Source organism: Phalaenopsis equestris, unplaced genomic scaffold, assembly GCF_001263595.1.
Source record: "Phalaenopsis equestris unplaced genomic scaffold, ASM126359v1 Scaffold000513, whole genome shotgun sequence".
NCBI classification, from domain to species: domain Eukaryota; kingdom Viridiplantae; phylum Streptophyta; class Magnoliopsida; order Asparagales; family Orchidaceae; genus Phalaenopsis; species Phalaenopsis equestris.
The window spans coordinates 1,105,713-1,127,241 of NW_018164953.1; the positions used below are offsets into that span (position 1 = coordinate 1,105,713).

At 34.8% G+C, this 21,529-nt stretch overlaps 1 protein-coding gene and 1 long non-coding RNA gene across 4 annotated transcripts in view; one reads left to right on the forward strand and one right to left on the reverse strand.

The window, feature by feature from the left end:
• Positions 1 to 21,529, forward strand: part of LOC110028509 (protein WVD2-like 1) — a 51,110-nt gene that overhangs the window by 23,864 nt on the left and 5,717 nt on the right. For both annotated transcript variants that reach the window (XM_020730390.1, XM_020730389.1), the window contains exon 6: positions 8,309 to 8,419. In XM_020730390.1, the coding sequence (XP_020586049.1) occupies positions 8,309 to 8,419 (111 nt within the window). The remainder of the gene's footprint in view (positions 1 to 8,308; positions 8,420 to 21,529) is intronic.
• Positions 9,261 to 17,252, reverse strand: LOC110028510. Of its 2 annotated transcripts, XR_002294435.1 has the most exons (6): positions 17,099 to 17,252; positions 16,617 to 16,739; positions 16,498 to 16,536; positions 12,807 to 13,058; positions 12,673 to 12,726; positions 9,261 to 9,630 (listed from the first exon to the last, which is right to left on the reverse strand). It is a non-coding gene; the product is annotated as an uncharacterized LOC110028510 (long non-coding RNA). The 2 variants fall into 2 exon arrangements; XR_002294434.1 differs by lacking the exons at positions 16,498 to 16,536; positions 16,617 to 16,739.

The window sequence follows — 21,529 nt, forward strand, 5'->3', positions numbered from 1 at the left end:
AGGAAAACAGTAAAAGGGCTGCTGTCGGAGCAGTCTACAATGAGGAGGGAGGCGTGGCAGCGAAGCATGAGGGAAATGGTACAGGGAAGATACACACTATCTGAAGGCCAAGATAAAACCGAAACACCACCCGAAACCTTAGGATACAACCCTCAAGGGAAGAAGAGACGTTGACGGCTGTCCCGATACAAAACATACCAAAAATTAAACCTAAAACATTAGGAAAATAAATATATAGTAATAGGATAATTAGGAGTGACCCAAGAGGATTGGCCAAATACACTAGAAAGAAAATATCTGGACCGGTTTGGTCTAGGCACGGAAGCAGGATCCACTTCCCATCTCGGGAATTCCGCGTGCATGGGATACGACTTGCGTTACCTTTCCTACTTAACGATATGATATTGTTACCGTCAAATTGTCATCTATATATTTTGGATTCAAAATTGTCTTTAACACAAGAATCTTACTTATTAAGTATAAATCGAGCTTGAAGAGAAATAAGATAAAGAGAACGAAATATAGAAGCTTTGAGGATCTTAGTATATTCATGTGTCAGAAACTGCATGATTTATGTGACAAACTTGTCAGAGTCTGTCTAAATGTCTTGAGTTAATCCTCTGATTCTTTCTTTAGAGGATTAGGCTAATGTTCAATGCAAAATACTAGTACATTTATGTAGGGACTAGTAATCTAATTATTTTGGTGAGTTTGTTTGGTGAGTTCACTTGCATGGATGATTGAGTACACTCTTGAATTGATTAACTCAATTTTCATGTTTTATTAGTGCGTTGAGCTTTTCTCTTGGTGCTTTGACGAGATCTTTGGATGATTTGAAGCTTTGGGTGATTTAACTTTAATAAATGTCGAGTTAGTTTAAGGTTAGCACAAATTAAATCCATTTCATTTCATAAATTGACTTGATTGTGCTAATCTAGAAGATTATGGGTATACATTAGTTATCTAATTTTCACCTTTTTGGAGAGGCCAAAAAAGAACAAAAGTGTAAATGTTTGGGAAGTTAATTTGGTCTTGGTGGTGTGACACATTGACTATGATTTAGTATATTCAGTTTTTTTTTAGTGTATGTCTTTTGCGTTTGTGTTCCTATAGCCACTTGAATTTTTTGGTTGAGGTAAACAGCAACTACATCAAGGCTTGTTTCTGAAGGGATGAAATGTGCTCATTGGTACACTCCCAACTATTTGTGATTTTTTCAATCGTACATATGTTTTAATGAACCAAAAGAGATTGTGAGTGAAGTTATCGATTCTTTTCCAATAAGTTAATCGTTTGAGTTATAGGAGCCATGCTTTGGATGGAACTTCAGCAAAGGCTCAATTGAAAAGGCCCTATTTGTTGTAGAGGAGGGAAATAAAGAGGCTTTTGATGAGGAAGTTGAGGGTGAGGAGTTTGCTTGAGCTAAACCTCAAAGAAGCCTTGTGGGAAACAACTCCACATCCAATTTCCCCAAGACACAAAACAAATTTAATGATCCATATAGCAAGTTTGAAGTCTTTTTAGTCGAGATTTCCTCATTGAAAGCTTTTGTGAATTTAATTAAGTTCATGCTGATGATAAGAAAGCAATTTTTAGTGATTAATTATAAGCTTTCAAAGTCTCCATTGAAGTTTAGAGAAGTTGGCTCAATATTTTAAAACAAAAGCTTGATGCAATGACTAGTTGCCCTACACTTTATCTTATGAAGTTGCAAAGGAGATGCACCAAGAAATTAATGGCTTGAAGACCGAAGATGTGAAAATTTATTGAATTAGATCAGTCTGAACCAATTACTTATTGGGTGCAAATTTATTTTTTTGTCATTTGTTTAGATTTGGTATTATTTATTGGGAGATTGCTCTGGATCTATCTTGCTGCATTTTTTTTAGAACTAGGACTTCTAAAGATGAAATTGGAAGTGCACTTCAAGTACCTTCTGGATGTTGATATTCTTATGTACCATAAATTTATGAGAAATTTGTTTATCTTTTTTAAATCTATTTTGTTATTTTAGTAATGCTTGTCATGTGTTAAGACATTTATTTTTTTTAATTTTCACTTTTGTTTTGTTCTTACTTTATTGTTTTTGTTATTATTATTATTTTTTTATATTTGATCATATCATATGAAGTCATCCGTGTAAAATCTTCCTTTACTTTGAAGTTGTTTTTTACTGTGTCTTTGTCCTTTATCGTGAAGTCATTCTTTAATTTCTGTGAAGTTCCTGAAATTTTGATGGTTCAAAAGAAGCATTGGTTTGACCTTCTTTAATGATAGAAATATTAGAAAATAATAATAAAATGTGATGTCCTTAGTGTTTTATTTGACTTATGAAGCAACTATGATTAATCGCTTTTGTTGTCACCCAGTTTGAGGGCTAGCCTGTTTGATGATGTCTCCTCTAGCTTGAAAGCAAGGTCCTTCTTCCTATTTCTCTTCCTCTGCTCACACTCGACTCACTAGCTTGGCTTGTATTGCTCGAACTGCTTGATTAGGGTTTGATTTCCTCCTGCTCAAGCTTCATCGCCTCTCCCTGACATAGGAGCTTACTGGGATGTGGTACTGTAGCTGTTACAGTACCGCAGTCCAACCTAGGGGAGTTACCGGCCCTTCTACCCTAATTTTCTTATTTGATCCCTTGTCTTGTCTAGCACTTTCCTTATCTACCTCCTTCCTTTTCCATCACTTTTCTATTTCTATTCCCTACCTATTCTATATATTATTCCTCATTATATATAGGTGTTGTTTGCTTTGTTTAGGGTCAGTTTTTGCCTTCCAAATTTTAGATTTTGTCCAAGCCAGCCGTTGGGTTTGTTTTCCCTTCTATGGTTGTATTCAAAGGTGAGGAGGTGTTCCAGCTATAACTCGCCCGAGGTGGTGATTTTTACCAAAGGTTTGAGGGGTGCTCTGGCTATAATTTGATCCCTCGGAGATACCTATCTTCCCCAAATCCCCTCCGCAGTCCACCTCCTATTTTCACTGTCGTTGTCGCCACTTTTACAACACCCCCACCTATTGCGACAAGACCTTCCCTCCCTCCTAGCCTGCTGCCGCCAACCCTCCGGCCTCCTCGTCAGCTGTCGTCTCCTCTTTCCAGCTGTCCTGCTTCTGCCACCCCTCCTCCTTGCCTTCCAGTGCTGCGGCCACACCATTCCAACCTCCACCTGAGCGCGCAACCCCCAACCAACCCCTCCACCTGCTGTCCAGCCGCAATCTACCACCTTCACCATTGCCCTTGGTATCTTTTATGTTTGTGTTGCTTTTTTCCTAATATCAAGAGTCTTTATTTGTAAAGCTTTTGAATTTCAACAATAACATTCGCATTTTTATTCTGGATTGGGTTAACTCCGGTATCATTTGGTATCAAAACTAACCTAAACCTAGTCCTATCTCAGGGTTTTCTAGCATCCACTCCCACCCAAGCCACCTTCACCAAAAATTTTCATTCTTACCATCTACCAAACCATAGCCAAATTTTGACGTAATCCTTATTTTCTTTTGCTAATTTTTAAAACCAGCAATCTCAAATTAAATTTTCTACACCTTTAATTAGTCTCATGCTCCCTATTTCACCTCTCAACCTTAAACCCCGGTCATGCCACCTAGGAGATACATGCCCGATTCTACCCACGAAGAGATACAACGAGAGATCTACCGACTTCAGCGGGAGTTGGCGGACATTGACGAATCCAGTGGGAGATTACCCTCGACCGTGATCTGAAGAGTCAAAGAGGAGAATTGGATAATCTGAAGATGAAGCGAGAGATACATTACCAGTTCCTACCAACTTACTACAGGCAGATTGTTCAGGTCCTAGCTTCAGAAGTAGAGAGAAAACATCGTTGAACGAGCATCCCATCTTACAGGTAATGTTCATCCTCAGGATCTTACAACCAGATTACACTCAAGAGAACACCCAAGTTAACCCCGTCAGAGGAAGAGTTGATTCAGAATGAAGAATATGTGGAATCAAGTCGCATTTCTAAATCCGTCCCAAGCAAGAAGTGCTTCAGGTACTATGGATTTGGGCATAGTGAGCTAAAAAAATAAATGATGATCCGGAAGAAGATGAAGACTTCGAATATGATTCTCAATTTTCAGCCAATGAAGAAGAGACACCATGAATTCTAGTTGACCCCAAGATAGAGATTTCATCTGAGGTAACAATAGTTGTTCTAGGGTAGTGACTCTGATGTAATGGATGTTTCAACAGGGTACGAGATTGTGGTGTCTCGAGTTTGTATTTTGCTGGTGTTTAGAGGAGCATAGTCAAGATTGACCTTGGATATCTAAAGGGGTAATTAGTTTGAGGAGCCGATATCAGATACAAGACAACCCCATATATGAGAAATTCAGACCATTCAAATATATGGACTCATTCTCGAGTTGCCCCTACTATTCAAATTTTGGATTCAGTTCAGCATGGTACCCATCATCAGATGTTCGAATAGGATGAACTGCATCCTTGAAATTTTTCTTAGGAGCTTGATGGGGAAGAAAGTTCTTCAATGAAATTGAGGTCCTATCTGTGAAGAAGAATAGATCTTTCCTTATTGATTACTAGTGAGAGGGCCGCATCCTACTACAAATTTCATCCCAAAATTGATTTTGCCTCACATACCTGTTTATCAACTACATTCTGTTCAGTACGAGAAGTGGAAGAAATAAGTTTCAGAATTAAAGTCTTGAGAGATACATTGTGGGAACCTACATCTGTATATTGCTCTAGCTCAGGATGTGCCAAAAAAAATATGCATACTTATTTTATCAAAACATGTTGTGGAATGACAACACCTACAAGATCGAAGTGCTAGGAGATTACAATGTTTTTGCTACATTCAATGTCACAGATTTGACTTCATACTACAAAGACCCCGAATCTTCAACAAATGAAGCTAAAGCTCTCCCCAACCCTTGGAGATTGATGCGGGAGTTTACCGAGATGCAGTATTGTAGCCGCAAACACATTACTATAGCTGCTATAGTACTGCGGTCCAACCCAGGTGAGTTATCGCCCCTTCTACCCCCTTTTTCCTATTTTTTTCTTGCCTTTTCTAGCTCTTCCTTTTCTAGCACTTCTTTTATCTGTCTCATTCCTTTTCCATCATCTTTCTATTTATATTCCTTATCTATTCTATCTACTATTCCTCATTATTGATAGGTGATATTTGCTTTGGTTAGGGTCAGTTTTTACCTTCCAGATTTCAGATTTTTGTCCAAGCCAGCCATCAGAACTGTTTTCCCTTCTAAGGTTGTATCCGAAAACGAGAAGGTGCTCCGGTTACCTTCTCTAATGGTTCGAGGGGTGTGCGGTTGTAACTCAATCTCGCGAGGATACCTATCTTTCCCAAATCCCCTCCGCAGTCTACCTCTTATTGTCCTTGCCACCAGCCCTATTCCTAGCTCCCTTCTGTTGCGGCGGCAAGACCTTTCCTCCCTCCTAACCAGTTGTCGCCAACCCACTAGAATACCAGCCAGTTGTTGCCTCCCTCTTCCCCCCTTCTCTTTGCCTTCTAGTATTGCAACCACACCATTCCAAGCCTCCAATTGCGCCCGCAACCCCCAACCAACTCCTCTACCTGTTGTTTAGCCGCCATCCTCCACCTTCGCCATCACCCTAGGATATCTTTTATGTTTGTGTTGTTATTTTCCTAATGTCAAAAGTCTTTATTTGTAACCCTTTTGAATTTCAACAATAACATTCACATTTTATTATGGTTTGGGTTAACCTTGGTATCACCCCCTTTCTTCTCCCTTGCTCTAAATCCTTGTGCTTCCTTCGTGTGTTCGGTAGAATGAAAATAGAGAAAATATTCATCATGTTTATTCTCACAAGTGTCGCGTCTCATTCGAACGACACAATTATCATTTTTTTTTATTTTATGCAGTTGTTATACAAGTAAAGCTTAATAGAGTGAAATCCACACGTTCTTTACTTCTACATTCAATTAATTACTACATTTGAAATCCAATAGGGGTATCCTTTTCTTAGATGAAGCAACTAGCAAAAACTTTTGGATTTCACGTCAAATAAGATCCACTTGGAGAAATCTTTATTTTATTTTTCTTGCTATCTTGTGAATGTTGAGCATGTGATATGCAACATTTATAGGGACTCAAACCTTCAATATTTGTACGTAGATTGTTGGCGAGTTTATTCTTGCACTTTTGATCAAGTGATGCACTGATTTGAAGGGTATGCTTTGGGTCATCTTCAAACATGGCGATGTCCTCACCTCGGGCCTCACTAGTGCTGTTATCATTTTTCAAGACAAATTGAGGCAATTGTATTATTGCGGCTAGGTTTAAGATGATGTATTTGGATAGCTCCCTTGTTGAGATGGAAGCTGTTTTACACCTTAGCAAGTCGGTTGAGCCATGGATGCTTGAAACTCACAGTCTTATTGTGAAAGGTGGCAACAAGAATGTGATGGATACCCTTCAGCACTCCATGGAGAGGGATGCTTGGAGACACAACAATATGCATACAATCTCGATGCAGCTTTTTAGACCAACTTTCTGTAGGTGCTGTTTTCCTTCACTCTGAGATCTAACAATGACGCAGCTTATCTTTGTGCACAGTTTGCTTTCATGATAGTTTTGTAGTTTAAGAGTTAACATAATAGTTATCTCGTCATTTTTTTGTGAAAAGGGCTAGGAAATTTTATGGCATTACTACTTAGGGTGCGTTTGGCACAGCTTTTTTGCTGCGGGGGCATTTTGAAAACACCAACTTGTGTTTGGAAATAACTTAATTGATGTGTTTTTGAATAAGATGTTTTCACCTTAATATTACACGTGGATCATTCGGTCCTACCCGCGATCCGTGTTTCATTCTAAACAATTACTCTCACTGCCCCTGCTCTTGACGCTCCTCTGCCCTAACTTTGCAAGCGCTCCTCGTCGCTCCTCTCCTCGCAAGCATCTCTCGTTCGTATCTCCCCTCCGTAGAACCTTAATAGAAGTTGCTGAAGGTATGCAAAAATGCCATTGTATCTCGTTTGTATATCCTTCTGTTTTTTAGGGCTATCCACGGCCAGTCGAGCCCTGATTTCCTTCATCTTACTCGATTATTTCTTCGTCCTGATTTATATATTACTCCATACTACACTTTGCGAATGGATCTGGTTTCTTTCATCTTCCTCGTTGAATAGCACGATGGTTTGGAATTTTTTTTTTATCAAGTAGATAGTTGGTCCAATGTTTCTGGTTATGGATCTGCTGTTATTTTAGGTTATAGATCTGATGTTATCTTTGTAATGAAAAATACTGGGTAAAAAATGACGTGTAAAAGCTGTTTACAAAAAACACAAAACAAACAGCTGCAACTTATTCAAAACATGGGCAGTTTGGTCATTTATTCAGAATCAGCTGTTCTCAAAACGCACAAACCAAACAGACAGACAGATTATCCAGATCGACTGCTTATCACCAGATTCTCAAGATAAGCAGCTTATCAGAATAAGCTGGATAAGCTGCAGCTGCCCCAAACAGACCTTAGTAGCCTCCTTTTTTTGTTTTTGTTGTGGCATCTAAAGTTTTTTTTTTGTACTCTTTTGATTTTATATTAATGCAAAATGCACACCCTTTACGTAGGGACTTTGGCAACGACGTGATGGGTTGAAACTATTTTTTTAAGGTATTGATCGGCTGATTGAATTATAGCATTTTAGGTCATTGTGGCATTGACTATAAAGAAGTTGACCATTGCTGTGAATTGTCAATCAACTCTTCGCAAGTGATAGACAACAATAGACGTGAAGTTGGTAGTGTGAAGATTTATTTGATCAAAGACCCTTTCTAAGATATTATTCATCAGACCTCTTTTGCTATTTATGATGTTGCCAATTTGACGAAAGTTAGCAATCAATGCTGCAATGAAAATTGTTTTGTTGGGGTATTACCCTGCTTCGACTAACTATTGGTGAAGGTAATCATTATCGTCTCAACATAAGGATATATTGAATTTGCAGTACATGGTACCTCTTTTGTTCGATGTCATTTGAGATTTGTTTGCCTTGATGTTAATGGCTTGTATTACTTTCATTATATTTATTCTTGCCCTGAAGAAAATTATTTTACTGTTCTTCCATAGGTGCTTTCTAGAGTCATCATCGTAGATATGCAAGGACAAAATCCTTTACCTTACTAGAAACAGTAACTCACTGGCTTGAATCACCATTGTTCATCCCCGCGTTGCGTACTTGTATATAGCTTATGTAATTATTTCCTTGAGATTGATACGTGTAGAAAAGCTTTCTTTGACGTTTGGTTCATTTTCTGCTATGTTTTGACTTTTATTCTCCAGGAAGAAGAAGAGGCAACTCTAAAAGAACTAAGGAAAAGCATGAATTTCAAAGCTATTCCTATGCCTAGCTTCTACCATAAGGGACCTCCTCCGAAGATTGAACTAAAAAAGGTTGTTTTTTTTTCCTACAATGGTGTGAGGGCACAGCACCCATATGCTCACGCTACATTGTTAATTCTGTTCTGTTTCCTTGCATGCCAGTTTAACCCTGCTTTTCTAGGGATTCTGTCCGACATAAAACAAAAATTTTTGGGATCACTTTTTATTTTTGTTTTTCATTTTTATTTTGTTTTATTTATGTTTTGATTTGGAACAAATTATGTTTGGCATGTGTGATTAAGATATAGTTTTTTAAAACATCCATTTTCAAAAACATGTTAGTTTGTTTTTAGAAACAAAAAAATTAAAATATGTTGAAAATACACTAAACAAACATGTTTTTGAGACAAAAGAAAAAAAGGAAAATAAAAATAAAAAACAAAATTGATCCCAAGCAAGCCCTAAATTCTCCATGCTTTTATAACATGGTGGATTTATCAAGAAAATAAGTTGGATCCAGTATCTTCTTGACTATACAATCATTGTTATTATCCCTTTTTGTTTCTGAGCTTTTGCCTTCTATTGTCCATTACTTTTGTGTTTTTTTTTTCAGTCTTTCAAAATTATATCAAGGGTGAGTATGGTCTGTATTAAAATTCCTTATGAGACCATAAACAAATAATAATGAACAAGCTTAGAAGAGAAAAACCAAGCAATTGAAGTTACTAGCTTATGCCATGCATCTTTGATAGAATCACGCTACAATCTAAGCAACCATAGTATAAATATTTTATAAATATTAAATAATTATAAATTTAAGAAACCATGGCTAAGTAGGAATTATCTTGCATTTGAACACTAAGGCTAGTACAAGCTTATAAATATACTTTTTATAATATATATCCATCACCAATCAATATGCATAAAAGAAATACGATATATCCATCAAGCAATAAACCAAAATAATCTGTCCACCAAGTTCGTCAAATCCATTGCATACATTTACTAATGAGTGGTTTCATAATTAAGATTAAAGGTGTACATCCACAAAGCCACATAAATTAGGTCCATAATACTATGATTCCTTGCAACAACACATTTTGTTACCAAGTTATGGACTTCTGAGATTAATCAGTCGTTGGCATGATTGCTCCCTAGGTACTCGTTGTAAACATCGCATAATGGATTTGCAAGCATCCATATTCCTTGTGTAGTCATGATCGGTTTGTGCTTATGCTTGTCATGATAAGAAAATGTCCCTTTGGAATGATTATTTGGACCACCTCATAAGAAAGATAAAAATGCTTAAATTATCAAAAATTGATTTTGATTGTGTTATAAACATTAAAATCATTATCTATTGATAGCACAACTAGCATGTAGGTTACAAATATATTGAAATTTAAACAATTTTTAATCCGAAAATCCTTACTAAAACTCACTGTTCTCTCATCATCAAATTTAACCATGGAATAAGAACATTGTTCTGAATTTATCTATAACTATTGCTTTAACCACATTAGCCTATTGTTAATGCCTCCAGTGAGACATGAGGCTAAAATAACTTTATAACCTTTGCCAGGTTATTGTCTTTGTCAACACACTGCACTGCTGTATCTTTTTCCGCATGCTCATTTGTGGTCCTTGGGGCCTCTTTGCCTTTTACAACCATTAGCTTGGAGGCCAAAGGCAATCCTTTGATTTAACCTTAACTTGGTTGATGTTACCTTGTCAACTTTCGTGACTTTCATTAGATCCCTCTATATTTTTTTTCTTAATAGTTTAAATCAAAATCTTGAAATTTATATGTGTGCAAATGTCTGAGATCTTAAGGATGAACAATAGAAACATGATGGCTTGAACAAAATAATTCTTATTTAAACTGGACTTTGAAGCAGATCTCTCTTGATGATGATGTTGATCAATTGTCAATGATTGAGCTTCTTAATGATCCTAATCTTAGAATTATGCCCGAGCCTAATCTTACATTTGAGGTTTGGCTTTAGATTAAAATTGAAGTGTCGTTATCGTTTATTCAAATGAAGGCACATGTTAATTCACAGGGTTCATCATTTCTTATAAGTTTCTCTCTATAGTTTGGTTGAGCCAATAGTTCCTACAATGTTGTCTCCTTAAAAGATTTATATGCTGACTGCATATTACTATTGTTGCCATTGCTATATGTTTATGGTATCTTTGGTGCTACCTTCTTCAGAAGATACCAAAATTTGAAGCTTCAATATTTTACATTGCATATTTAACTTATGCGAAAATTTTATGAGAGGGATTATTTCACACAACATCTCATCATATACTCTCAAGTGATACCGATTTGAATATATCATTGTTGATCAGTCAGCATTGTTAAGTCTTTTTGAATCCCATTGAGTGGATAAGACTGCAAGTAACTAGTCATCTTAAGGCCTAGTCTTTTAAACAAATTTTTTGACTCCCCTAGCTGAAGATGGCGTTAACCACTTGCTGCATCATCTTGATTTTTAGTTTGAACGAGTCCTCATGCTTATCAGGATCGAGTTTCGTATTTGATTCCTTCCCCTTAAATATTGCCATCTAGGGAAGGCCGAGTTTAGTTTATTCACCACCTTTAGCATTTGATCACCATCCAATACAGTAACCACCTTTTCCTTTTGTGATCGTTCATGAAAATCTTTGAGAAAAGTTTTGGATAAAGCTTCCAATATTTTTTTATTTCACACCTTGAGATTTGTCAATGATCAAAGTTGAGGTTATTTCTGGAATAAGAAAAGTTTACGAAATTACCTTTATCAAGACCATGTTGATTAAAAAAAAAAAAGACATTTTTGGTTTCGCTTCTTCTCGCCAACCTTTGCTTCTCTCACTACATCATCTCAATGACAAACTTGTTTATCTGATCGAGATCTTTGATGAGAAAGAGTAGAAGTTCGTTAGAGATGATGTAGTGCAAATCTGCCATAAAATGCTCTCAACATGGACATGCCTCCACCGGTGCACCAATCAATAAGGTTTGTCTTCAAAACTCTGCGGTAGGCCTATATAATCTTCTACAATTTGATCTTGTCACAAATGCAATTAGTGTCTCAGTTCATCTTTCTTTTTTGTCCTCCATAAAACATAAATTTTAGTCATCTCCCTCTATCTCTCCTGGAGCTGCTCGTACTCTTCTTGCATAATAAAATTCAATCACTAATTGACATTTAGCCTCCCATAAAAATTGAAAATTAAATTTTTTAACTTGTATTGCCACGCCGAGAGTGGTCCGATACCCACTGTTGTGTGCTCACGCGCCGATGTGTAAGGACTTGCAACTCTGTCGTGGATGGCTCTCTCTCAAGCTTATTGACCTCTATACATGATCAAATAAATATAGGACTCGCATCAACAACAACAACAACAACAAAGCCTTAATCCCACTACGTGGGGTCGGCTACATGAATCATTTTTCTCCATTGCGTCCTATTTAGTGTCATATTTTCATTTAGTTCTAGTAAATTAAGATCATTTTTAATACAATAAGCCCAAGTCTTCCTAGGTCTACCTCCGCCTTTCTTAACACAAGTCGAATTTAAAACATCTACTCTCCTAATCGGATCATCTAATGGTCGACGTTTAATATGACCAAACCATCTAAGACGACTTTATTCTATCCATAACTACTATTATATATAAATTGCACCCCAAACAATATATTCATTCCGCATTTTGTCTCTAAGTGTAAAGCCACTCATCCACCTAATCATTCTCATCTCGGCAACACTTAACTTATTATTATGCTTCTCTTTTAAAGGCCAACATTTAGCGCCATAGAGCATTGCAGGTCTCACCACCATCTTAGATATAGGACTCACATAATTACAAAAATTTATAAGCTTATGAATTTTGAGATAATTTTAGCAGCCTCCGGTAGTGTTCTGTGTGGGGGATCAAACCTCCAATGTGGAGTGCGACTGCTTTGGCTCCGTCCATCGTCCAATTTGCTAATTTGTCTGTCTTTTTCTCTGGTATTTCAGAAAGCCCCATGCTCGGTTTAACTAAGCCTAGACTCCCCCACCAACCCACGAGTGCCTCTACCCCTACTTACCCGTTGTAGCGAACATAGTCTCGAGCCTATGCCTGAGACGAACCGCAAAAATCTGTCGGATCTGCTGGTGATGTTCCGACAACCAGTTAAACGACATTTGCAAATTAAAAAGTAAGTTTGATTAACATAAAGGTATAAATTAGCTTTATATTTCAAATTAAAATATCATATCTCAAGCTCCCTAAAATACATATCCCGAGTGACAATTGAGATATGTTTTAATGTGAGATATGACTGATCATACCTGCTCGGGATGATCTCCGTAATTCGCATCACAGGCGGCCTGGATGGATAAAACCTGCAAATGAAACATTAGGTACATTATAAAATGAAATGAAAACTGAAATTACTATATTGTAAAATGGAAATGTGACTTACGAGTCACCCTACGACTCAATATAGACTCTGTCGACGGTGTTAGTCATCTCAGGTGCTAGAGTTGAGGGCCCTAGCTCATCGGATGAGGAATCTGGGAAATATGGTGGAGTGAGAGGTGAGGTGCTTGCGAGGGACCTGGTGTGGGAGGAGGGGCAACATAAAGGGTCATTGGAGTGGCTTCTTCGGCCTTCGATATGTGTTTCCCAAAGTCCGCTGAACGTGGGGTCTCTCTGGGGACTCAGAATTTGCCATCTGCAACAGGAAAAAAATTTATAATTAGTAAGCAAGATTATTATGTAATAATATAAGACAAAAATAAAAGCAGAATAATGAAACATGTCATGTCTATGCATAAAAACAAGAAAATTAAGTAGGACAACTACAATGCAAGAAACGAAAGTAAAAGCAAGAATGTGCATAAATTAATCATATAAGTATACATACCATTTTTTAGTCTGTTTCGTTCAATGATCTAGATGTTGAAGAACTTAAAATTTCTTCGTCAATCTCATCATAATTTTTATTCATATCTAGAGGGATTTCTTTATGAAATTCCGTGGCATCCTTTAGGGGTAACTCCTCATCGATTGAGCCAACCTGAATTCGAAAATCAGACATAACTGACAGTTGGTGAATAAATTTGGTAACATTTTCCATCTCAACAATTTTTTGTGGTCTATTCTTCAATACAACATCTCAATGAAGTTTATCCCTTGCAGGGCATCGATTGCAGTAGGTAATAAGCACTACATGAAAATATGATAATTGTGGCACTTGATACCAAATATTTTCCCTCTTTTTATATTAACGCATCGACTTATGTTAGAAATACAACAACTTGGAAACTTTGAAGAATGCGACCACTCAAAGATAGTTTTTTGTTGATCCAATGAGACAATATGTAAATTTCAACTTTACTATTTTACCTGCATTTGCCTCTTGCAGATCTAATCCCCTCTTGCAACACTCCCTCAGATCTAATCTTGCTTTGACGTTGTCTTTTGTTTTTTCCTTGATATTCAGACAGTATTAAATATATTATCAAAAAAGTTTTTCTTAATATGCATAACATCTATATTATGTCTAATCAGATTGATTCTCCAGTATGAGAGATCCCAAAAATACTCCGCTTCATCTAATTATGTGTAATGCCAAAATTTGGAAGACGACTCGAGTCTAGTTTTGACATCTCAATTATCTTTGTCACTTCACGGATCATCTGCAATATATTGCTTTCACTTATATTTGGGGTGGACTTGATCTTTCAAATCTATTTTTGAAAAATGCATCTTTATTCTTCCAGAATGGGTGATCACGTGCTAAGAACTTTTAATGACAATTGAAGCAAGAATTTTTTCTTCCATGCTTCAAAGTGAATGCTTTGGACGTGCCCATGCAGTAGGGACATCCCAATTTCTTAGCTGTACTCCAATCAGATAGCATCCCATAAGCTGTTAAGTCACTGATCGTCCACATAAGTGCAACTCTAAGGTGAAAATTTTGTTTCATTTCAATATTATAAGTCAACACGTAGGTTTCCTACAATACCTGTAGCTCATCTATTAGAGATTGTAAATACATATCAATTTTATCCTTTGGGCTATGTGGACCTGATATGATCAATGTCAAAAATAAGAATGACAGTCATACACATATCAATGGGCAAATTATATGGCGTGATAATAACTGACCAACATGAATGGGGTGTTGCGGCGTGACTGTAAGGTGTGAACCCATCTGCGCATAAATCAAGCCTAACGTTGCGTGGTTCTGCTGTAAAATCAGGATAACTGTGTATGAAGTGTTTCAAGCTTCACCAACATAAGAACGGGTCATCATACAAGCACCAACAAATCTGATATTGTGTCATGTCATGTGAGGAGCTGTGTGCATATAAGCAAACAACTGTTGAAGTTGTGGAATGAAAGGAAAGTAAAAGAGACTGTAAGAAATATTTTTTCTGATTTTTACTCTTTCTCCCTGCAAAATTTGTATTTCGTCTCATGGGCACCTTTCTTGTAATATAACATACGACCGTTAACGCAACAATCTATCTTTTCGGATAGTAGCCCTAGCCTCGATACTAAATTTTAAGTTATGTACAAATCATCTGGAACTAAATTGTTTGCAGGGTTTGTCTTCTTTAATAATGTTATTACCTGATTGAAACATTCTCTGGGTATATTGAAGTCAGATTTGATAGTCAACATTCTCAGACCAACCGATAACTGCATATGTGAGGTGTATTCTTCCCACAAAAGCTGTTGTGCAATATTTAATAATTAAAAAAAATTATTGCGCCTCACTGTTCGGTTCTTAATCATTATCATATACGCTTCCAACAAAATGAGCCCTGCTAGCATCAACAATCATTTCTTTATACATACCGAAATTGTGATCCGTTGGAGGGGTGTAATTTGATGAGACTCCGACATGATCGTACTGAACATCTAAGTCAAATTCACTATGTGAAGTCCAGTACCAATAATTGAGTTTAAATCTCCTATGAGATAAATTCAACTTCACTTCGTTAGGCGTCATATACGCTTGATTCTTGTACTTCACACAGGAGCATCAAAATTTGTCTTCGGAAAGGTAGACAGGTAGTTGTGGTGCCTCGTGCACGAATTCCTTAACCTCAGTCAAAAAATCATAAGTTATTTAATTCCTGGACATAATCTATTATACATTCATGATCTCATATTTTGGATATCTATCTGCATCGTAGATGCAACTATATAGATTAGTACAACGTCATTGCGTTCCACTGAGTGTCGTATTTTTGATTCAAACACTAAACGAAAGAAAGAAAAGGAACACATCGGCTTATGTCTTTTGTGGACAAAAAATCATAAGCTCTAAACATTTAAATATTAAATACTAAACTAAAATCCATGTAACATAAGTTTTTATATAACGTCACATCATGTGAATAACCAAAATCTTGAGCCATGGACCCTAAAACATTAAATCCTTATTAATAAAACCCCAAACCATAACCTTATAAGCCTTGAAAAAACATGAAAAAAATGTCCTTAATCTTGAAAATTAAACACTATACTTAAGTCCTACCTCAAAATCCCTCAATCCCTAAGTCCTAAACATTAAAAAAAATTCCCAACACCCCTAAACCTAAAACCATTAACCATAAATCCTTAACACAAAAGACACAAACATGTAAGCCACAAACATTTATTTAGCCACATAGCACATAACACATAACACAAAATTTTAATATAATTAGGCACAAATTCTTTTGTATTTACATTCTCACACCTAAACTTTTATATTTGGGCACATAACACTCAACTCTTCAAATTTATTTGGCGCACTTACATGCATAGCACAAAATTCTTATGCATTTACATTCTCACACCTAAAATTTTATATTTTGGCACATAACACTCAAATGTTTTGCGTGCATTTACATACATAGCACAAAATTCTTATGTTTTTACATATCTCACACTTAAAATTTTATAGTTAATCACATAGCACTCAAATCTTATATAGAACCATCTAATCCCTATGTATTACAATTATAATAAAGAAATACAAAAAAAAAAAAAGAGTGGTGCCTATGTATTTTCAGATCTAACACCTATGCATCCAAAATTTGACAAAAAAAAAAAAAAAAACATTAAAAGTAATGTAAAACCGAAGCTTGCAGGTGTGGATCAGAGCTTCTCACCTTGAACGAAGTTAGAGCGGTGGAAGTGAGCTGAAAATGCTGAAAACCACGGAGGAGAGTCAGAGGAGATGAGATCACAACGACTAAGAAGAAAACAGAGAATTGTAGCTTCAGCTCACCAAATGAATATTTTAGGGCATTGGCTGCGGATGTTAATCCGACACTATTCCGTCGTATTAGCATTGCCCGCTCGACACAACTAATCTGCGTCGATGCTTTTAATCTTGAAACCGCATGCGACACTAAACGAACGCAAAGTATGCTCAAATTTAGTGTCAAACTTATTTATGAAGCTAATTCGGAAGCAAATCCACTGTTTTGCTATAGTGTCTCAACCGTAACACCCCATACTCCCACCCACTGACTTGCTGTCCTAACTATTTTGTAATTGCAACCAACCTCCATCATGTAACTTCCTATTAATATTAATTGGGGGAGAGGAAATAAAGGATATGAATGAAAAGAGGAAGATGAATCGAGCAGCCGGTAGCCGGAGAAGTGGGAGATGAAGCGAGAAGTCAGGAAATTGAAACCAGGGGATCAGAAGCCTATGCGATTAGTTCGCCTATAAAATGACGCTACAGAGGTGAGAGTTACTTACCAGGAGATCGAAAAATGGGAGAGATTGAGCATATGCCAGGGTTTCTCTGTAGCAGGAGGGGAGGAGCGGTAGCAGCGTTGCTGTCGAGCCATCGAAGAGGAAGGCAGGGTTAGGGCTCGATCGAGTCTTGCCATTCGATTTAAATGAATTAGGGTGAGAGAGTAAGGTAAGATACTTAATTATTTGAGTCATTATGATTAATTAAAATGAAAATTCAGAATGTTTATAATGAATTGATTTCAATTTTATTATCAATTGTTTAAAGGTAATCGTTTTAAAAGCTTAAAGGTGAAAAAGAGAATTGTGCTGCAGAAGGATAAAGTATGAAGCTTAATTTAATTGAATACTTATTCTCTATTTGAACTTAGGTTTACAAGCCAATTTAAATGTTTCGAAGAAGTATGTTAAAAAATTTAGGAAAATAAATTTTGGTATAATATATAGTAATACAAATATATGAGGTAGCTTAATGTTAAAATAATAAAAATGGCTAAATTAATTGGTTATACGTTTAATTAAAAGCAAAAATAAATTGGATGACTCTATAGGTATATGTTTATATAATTAAAATAATAAATTAATTAATTTATCTTGAACAATCATGTTTCTGTTAGGTTTCAAATTTTTGAAGAGTCAACGTCAAGATAAATCAAATAATGAATTAATCTCATCGAGGTGAGTATTCATGTTATTATACTATGGTATTAATTTGCTTCTTCTAGACTAAATATATTTATTGGTACTATCATTAGTTATATTGAAATTACTGGAAACTCAGGATTATTCTAGTCAGTTTTTGTTCATATTGTAGTAAATGATATGTGTGCTTAATATTATTTAAATTATCATAAATATGGAATGATTTATAAGTATATTTACTGATAGGCAAATAAAAAATGAATATTTATTATGAGAAAATAATATTTTTATTGGATGTTTGTATGTGCATGATTGACTATGATGAAAACACCCTTGATGATACTAGTGAGACAACAATAAGGTACTCGTGCATGTAAATGAAAATTGATATTAATATTAAAGTACTTTAAATGATACAACTTTTAGATAGTATTCCTGTGACGGTTGTGCAAATATAAAATAATTTTTAGATAGTATTAGAATGCTATTGATATTGTAAGATTCATTGAATAACATATTAAATGTTTATATTTATTTATTAGAAAGTTTAACCGACATGCTTATTGTTTTGTTTTTTCATTGTATTATTATAATTTAAGAGTATATTCAAGAAAAGAGTGAATCTAATAATTTCATTGTATTACTTAATACAGATGATATCTCTTGAAAAAATAATTTTTATTGGAGGAGATTTAAATGGACACGTCGGTAGAGTGGTAGAAGACTTTAGAAATACTCATGGTGGCTACGATTTTAGAGTAACTAATGAGGAAGGTAGAACTATTTTAGATTTTGCTTTAGCGTATGATTTTGATATCACTAATACTTTTTTCAAGAAAAGAAATGAACATTTTATTACTTATAAGAGTGGATCTAATAAAACACAAATTAATTATTTTCTTATGAGAAGAAGCTTAATTATTTTCTTATGAGAAGAAGAAATCGTCCCAATTGTAAAGATTGTAAGGTCATTTCAAGTGAGAATTTAAGTATGCAACATCGTTTATTAATTCTAGATTTTTAAGATTAAAAGTTGTAAAATAAAGAATACTATGACTCATCATCGTAGAATTAGATGGAGAAACATAAAAGACGCAAATAAAATTATTTTTATGAGTAAAATTTAAGATTTCAAAATTTGGGATATTCATGAAGAAGCAAATGTTATGTGGGATAAAGTAATAAACACTATTAAACAAGTAGCAAAAGATGTGCTTGGAAAATCAAAAGAAAAAATTTTTATAAATAAAAATAGTTGGTGGTGGAATAATAATGCACAAGAAAAGATAAAATATAAGAAGTTATGTTATAAAAATTGGTTTAAATGTAAAAACTTAGAGAACTATGAAAAATATCAAACGGTTCGCAGGGAGTCTAAAAGAACAATCTGTGACGCTAAAAATTCTGCTTTTAATGATCTTTATAATAGATTAGATACTAAGGAGAGTGAAAAATATATGTATAAACTAACCAAACAAAGAGAAAAGAAAAGTAAATATTTAACTCAAATAAAGTGTATTAAAGATTAAAATCAAAAAGTACTTTTCTTAGAAAAAGATACTCAACATAGGTGGGCGAGTTACTTTGATAAACTTTTTAATGAAGTTCTTGAAAATACGATCGACTTTAGTGACCTTAATATCGTGAAATAAAATTATTTTTATGAGTAAAATTTAAGATTTAAAAATTTGGGATATTCATGAAGAAGCAAATGTTATGTGGGATAAAATAATAAATATTATTAAACAAGTAGCAAAAGATGTGCTTGGAGATTCAAAAGAAAAAAATTTTATAAATAAAAATAGTTGGTGGTTGAATAATAATGCGAAAGAAAAGATAAAATATAAGAAGTTATGTTATAAAAATTGGTTTAAATGTAAAAGCTTAGAGAATTGGGAAATATATCAAACGGTCCACAGGGAGTCTAAAAGAACAATCTGTGACGCTAAAAATTCTGCTTTTAATGATCTTTATAATATATTAGATACTGAGGGTGAAAAATACATGTATAAAATAACCAAACAAAGAGAAAAGAAAAGTAAAGATTTAACTCAAGTAAAGTGTATTAAAGATTAAAATCAAAAAATACTTTTCTTAGAAAAAGATACTCAACATAGGTGGGTGAGTTACTTTGATAAACTTTTTAATAAAGTTTCTGAAAATTACGATTAACCTTAGTGATCTTAATATCGTGAAATAAAATTATTTTTATGAGTATTACCGTCGCATTAGTAAGGAATTCAAAATTTGGGATATTCGTGAAGAAGCAAATGTTATGTAGGATAAAGTAATAAACACTATTAAACAAGTAGCTAAATATGTGCTTGGAGAATCAAAAGAAAATATTGTTATAAATAAAAATAGTTGGTGGTGGAATAATAATGCGCAAGAAAAGATAAAATATAAGAAGTTATGTTATACAAATTAGTTTAAAATATAAAAGCTTAGAGAACTGGGAAAAATATCAAATGGTCCGCAGGGAGTCTAAAAGAACAATCTGTGACGCTAAAAATTCTGCTTTTAATGATCTTTATAATAGATTAGATATTAAAGAGGGTGAAAAATATATGTATAAACTAACTAAATAAAGAGAAAAGAAAAGTAAAGATTTAACTCAAGTAAAGTGTATTAAAAATTAAAATTAAAAAAGTACTTTCTTAGAAAAAGATACTCAACATAGGTGGGTGAGTTACTTTGATAAACTTTTTAATGAAGTTTCTGAAAATACGATTGACCTTAGTGATCTTAATATCGTGAATAATAATAAAACGTTTCATTTTACTATCACATTAGTAAAAAAGAAGTTGAGGATCCTTTAATGAAAACCGATGGTGGAAAGTCTGTAGGACCTGATGATATCCCAATTGAAGTGTGGAAATATTTGGGAGATTTGGGAGATTTTTGGCTTACTAAACTCTTTAATATTATTTTAAAAACTAAAAAGATGCCTGAGAAGTAGAGGAAGAGTATTTTGGTCCCCATTTTTAAGAATATAGGGGATGCACAAGTGTGCAAATTATAGAGGAATTAAGTTGATGTATCATACTTTAAACTGTGGGAGAGGGTAATTAAATATAGGTTAAGATGCATCACAAAGATTTCTCATAATCAATTTGGATTTATGTCGGGCAAGTCTACTATGGAAGTTATACATTTATTGAGAGGTTTGATGGAGAAGTTCAAAGATAATAAGGAGAATCTACATTTGATTTTTATTGATTTAGAAAAAGCTTATGATAAGGTTCAAAGAGATATCATTTGGAGAGTTCTTGAGAAGAAATGTGTCGATATGACTTATATTCAAGTCATTAAAGATATATATACTAGAGTTATTACTTGTTTTCAAACTGAAGGAGGGTTGACCAAATATTTTCCTATTCCTATTGGATTACATCAGGGATCGGCTTTAAGCCCAAATATTTTTGCTTTAGTTATGGATGGTCTTACTGGACATCTACAGGAGGATGTACCTTGGTGTATGCTTTTTGCTGATGATATCCTTCTCGTGGATAAAACAAGAGAAAAAACCCAGGAAAAACTTGAATTATAGACGTCTATATTGGAGTCTAAAGGCCTTCTTTTAAGTAGAACTAAAATTGAATACATTAAATGTAATTTTAGTAGCAATAGCTCAAGTGACAGAAGTGTGATTTTGGGTGATCAAATTATTAAAAGGTGTGAACGATTTAGATATCTTGGGTCTGTTGTTCAAAGCGATGGTGATATGGATGGGGATGTTAATAGTAGAATTTAAGTTGGTTGGTTGAAGTGGAGGAATGCTTCGGGCCTTTT